This window comes from Cyprinodon variegatus, unplaced genomic scaffold, assembly GCF_000732505.1.
Source record: "Cyprinodon variegatus isolate N-32 unplaced genomic scaffold, C_variegatus-1.0 Scaffold1039, whole genome shotgun sequence".
Lineage (NCBI taxonomy): Eukaryota > Metazoa > Chordata > Actinopteri > Cyprinodontiformes > Cyprinodontidae > Cyprinodon > Cyprinodon variegatus.
This window is the reverse complement of record NW_015151492.1, coordinates 194420-198941: the sequence shown is the minus strand read 5'-3', so window position 1 is coordinate 198941 and position 4522 is coordinate 194420. Positions and strand designations below refer to the sequence as shown.

Below are 4522 nucleotides of genomic sequence, written 5' to 3'. Positions count from 1 at the left end.
CTTGAGAATGGCTTAGTCTCCGGTTAAACCCAGGTTTAAAGCCTTGCAGGGCAGCCTAAAGCCCACTGCCAACATTAAGACAGAAAAAAGAAAGAAAAGAACAAACCATCAGTTCAGGGGCTTGAGAAAATATGGGAATCAGGAAATTGTCTATATGCCATATTGGACCTTATGCCAAGATTCTGGGTTTTGGACATTGGGAACCAGTGTCCATATTTCATCTAGATATGATGACCAGAGAAGAGAATGCAGCTTTGGTGACCAACAGCTGGGGGGCTTTATTTCCCTAAGAGTTTAAACACTGATATAACATTAGTGTCCATGTGTTCCTCAGATGCTCATTACGTTTCCATTAGCAAGTCTGACCAAGAGTCATTTAGTGGAATCCTGATGTCTATTCGCTGCTAGCTATTTCAAGGAGGTTAAATAATCATTTAACTAAAGGTTTTTGGTTCCTGATTAAGCAAATCATTCAATAAAACATTATTTGGCCAAATAATGTTTTATTCACCTCATGTATTTGCATTGAATTGGTCTGAAAACATTCTCTAAATCATTGAAAAGCTAATTTGATCACATTCCAAATTCTTCCAGGTAAACTTAAGTTTTCAAACACAAAATCCATCTTAAACTGTAAAATGGTTTTCAACCATGTTTCAGCTCCTCTTTGTACATATTAGTTTAGTTTAGTTTAACTAGTTTTAGTTAAGAGTGTTAAACTGAAATATGTTTCACTTGGAGCTGAATGATTTTTGTTTATAAACTGTTATATTTTGAACTGAAGTTGTGGTGAATTTATTCCATAGATGTGAAAAATTGGTAAATGGTAAATGTCCTGTACTTATATAGCTCCTTTATTCAAGTTAGGAGACTTGACCAAAGCGCTTTACACTACATTCATTCACCCATTCACACACCCACTGATGGTGGTGAGCTACATTGTAGCCACAGCTGCCCTGGGGCTCACTGACAGAAGCGGGGCTGCCATACACTGGCGCCACCCTCTGGCCACCATCAGTAGACAATGCAGGTGAAGTGTCTTGAATTAACTGTTTGACCATGATTAGTGCTCGAATCACCCTGTTGTTCATAAACAGTATATAACAGCCGAAATAATATCTGGTCAAATAAGATATTTATGCATGCAGCCTATGCAGCCAATGCATCGATGCAGCCCGTGCATCCATGCAACCCTTTGCATCACTGCAGCCTGTGCAGCCTATGCAGCCAATGCATCCATGCAGCCCGTGCATCCATGTAGCCTGTGCATCCATGCGTCCTATACCTCCATGCACCCTGTGCATCCATGCAGTCTGTGCATCCCTACAGCCCATGCATCCATGCAGCTTATGCATCAATGCATCCTGTGCCTCCATGCAGCCTGTGCATCCATGCAACCTGTGCATCACTGCAGCCTGTGCATCCAAGCAGCCCGTGCATCCATGTGGCTTATGCATCCATGCAGCCTGTGCATCTATGCAGCCTATGCCTCCGTGCAGCCTGTGCATCCCTGCATCCATGCAGCCTGTGCATCCATGCAGCCTATGCCTCCATGCAGCTTGTGCAACCATGCAACCTGTGAATCCATGCAGCCTGCGCATCCATGCAGCTTATGCATCCATGCAGCCTGTGCATACATGCAGCCTGTGCATCCATGCAGCCTATGCCTTCGTGCAGCCTGTGCATCCCTGCATCCATGCAGCCTGTGCATCCCTGCATACATGCAGCCTGTGCATCCCTGCAACCTGTGAATCCATGCAGCCTGCGCATCCATGCAGCTTATGCATCTGTACAGCCTGTGCATCCCTGCAGCCTATCCCTCCGTGCAGCCTGTGCATCCCTGCATCCATGCAGCCTGTGCAATAATGCAGTCTGTGCATCCCTGCATCCATGCAGCCTGTGCAATAATGCAGTCTGTGCATCCCTGCATCCATGCAGCCTGTGCAATCATGCAGCCTGCGCATCCATGCAGCCTATGCCTCCATGCAGCCTACTGTATGCATCAATGTAGCGTAGCTTGGGGTTCAGCTGAAGCATTTAGGAAGCCCAGGTGGCCTTCAGCCTTCATTTCTGAGTCTGATCTCCTCCATTTAGTAGTTGGTCTCACAATAACCGTACGTTCGTAGTATATCATATTGATATGCATAACATTCACACAACAGATTACAGAAAAAAAAACCTCTGCTTCCCTTTAATCTGACTGAAAAGATGTTATTTATCTTTTCCAATCCAGGAGTTTATAGACAGAAAGGGGCAGCATGAGAGAAAAATTCTGACTTTATGGTGGGATTCATCAACTTAATACAAATATGATGATAAACAAAGTTCTAAGGGGTTAAGAATAAAATAATAAAGACGGTCAACACTAGACCTGAACAAGCAGAGGAGCAGAAAATTATGCTCTGTTTCAGAATTCATATAAAAACATCTTGTCTTGTTTATATTTTCATTAGTTTTATAAATACATTTTCATTGTTGTTTTATAATTAAATACATGTGTAGATATGTTTAAATATTAATTGTTCTTTATGGAGAGTCCAATTGTATTCACTGATTTATTTAAATTTTTATATGTAAATCAGGAAGAAGAAAAAAAAGTTCCTGCTGAGGCCTTCAGACGGATCAACCCTGAAGTCGTCCAGCATTAATGGACAACAGCTCCCAGCTGATTACAGTCCCAACCAGAGTAGGGGGTTTACTGGGAGAACTGGTTTGGTCTAGAATTATAAAAAAAATGAACTGAATGAAATGATATTTTCAACAGAGTGACGTGAGGCTGAGGTCGATGCTGAAGCAGGTTTATTTCTGCAGCTGAAGGAAAAATGCATCACAGTAAAAAAAGAAATGAATCATATTAAATCCAAACTGCATGAGATCATTAATCTATGGTCAAATAAATGAGCGCAGAGCAGTAAAACACAGAAACACTGAAACACCGAAACACTGAAACACTGAAACTGGTTTGATGGAAAAAGTTTGTCTTGAATCTCTTCTTGACTTGGAGCGTCTCATCAAGGATCTGCAAAAATAATAAGAACACAAACATTTTAGTCATCAGAAATAAATGTTGTAAAAATGTAATAAAACAGCAAATAAGTCATTCAGATATTCCAAACAAACATTTTTCCCTGAATACAGGCCCGACCTCCGGCTTTGTTTTAACTGCTGCTTACTGCCGACAAATGAGGAAGAACGTGAATATATATATATATATGTATACATGAATATACATTTATATTTGATATTGGTCCTAACTTCTCCCCCCTGGAGAGCGCTCTGATGCAGGGATGGGAACTTTCTTCCATTTTTTCCCCAAATCCTCAAAATGAAAAAACCCCAAAAATCGTATTTCTTTATCATGTTTCTACAATTTCATCAATGCAACCAAATCTTATACATACATATTTTAATGGAATTAAAACTTAAAGCACCAAATATTGTCACATGATGTGACATTTGTTCCAGGATAAACATTTAATCCTGAATGTTTATTATATATCTAAGCCCACATAGTCGTTTTCTATAGTAGAATAAAACACTTAGAGCCAGACGATGCTGATAGGAGACTTTTACATCTTTGTGGCTCCAGACAGATTTTGTTTTTTGTTTTTTTTGGTCCAATATGGCTGTTTTAGCAGTTTGGGCTGCTGACTCCTGTAGTAGTGAAATCATTCTCCATCATCAAGCAGACTCTTTGAAATGCAGTGATACTGAAAGGTCCTACTTACACACACAGCTATAGGATACCTCCAGGTATTTGTAGGTTCCATAACAAGGATCTTTAAAAACAGAGTTTGATGCTTTGATGGAGCAGCTGTGTTTGCCGTCACACCTGTGGATCAGAGTAATACCTGATTAATACCAATGAGAACAGCTGGAGACTCTGAGCAGCATCAGAGATCCGTTACACCGTCGGTACCTGGCAGAGACCTCGGATGAGGGCCTCAAACAGTCGGTTTTCTGCAGCTGAGAGGAAGGACGCTGAAAGGAGCACGTGGTCGGGTCGCTGCGTCCATAAAAAGCCCCAATCACAGAGATGACCGGTCCAAAATCTGACAGCAGCAAATGTTTAGCTGGCAGATTACAGATTACAGATTACAGAGCATTTAGTGGACTGAGGTCTCACCGCACTGAAGGTCTGCCACCGAGTCTTCACAGGTCACGGTGTGAACTGATGAAGAGACAGAAATCCCATTATTATTATTATTATTATTATTATTATTAACAGGTTCCTAAAACCACTGGGACTAACGCTACTAACCTGCAGGGATGCAAACATAGTGGGTGTCCACATATTTGTAGATACCAACACACGGATCAGAAGTACGAAAGAAGGCGGCATTCACTTCACAAACCTTCCTCCCTTCACATCTAGAAAAGAGGAGAGCTTAAGGAAGAATTGTATTTCTTAACAATAATGTTTTTATGTAATTGGTAATGTAATTTTATCTTGTGATTTTATACTTGTGTTTATTCTTAAGGTTGCCTTTTTTATACCTGGCTGGCGGACTACCGATGAAAA

General features: G+C 41.0%; 1 protein-coding gene across 1 annotated transcript in view; it reads right to left on the bottom strand.

Annotated features, from left to right (window-relative positions):
• Positions 1–3720: 3720 nt before the first annotated feature.
• LOC107100979 (L-rhamnose-binding lectin CSL2-like) overlaps positions 3721–4522 on the bottom strand; it is a 6359-nt gene continuing 5557 nt past the window's right edge. Inside the window, exons 6-9 of the mRNA XM_015399694.1 lie at positions 4262–4371; positions 4127–4171; positions 3920–4052; positions 3721–3832 (exon numbers count right to left, since the gene is read on the bottom strand). Coding sequence (XP_015255180.1) covers positions 3721–3832; positions 3920–4052; positions 4127–4171; positions 4262–4371 — 400 coding nt within the window. The remainder of the gene's footprint in view (positions 3833–3919; positions 4053–4126; positions 4172–4261; positions 4372–4522) is intronic.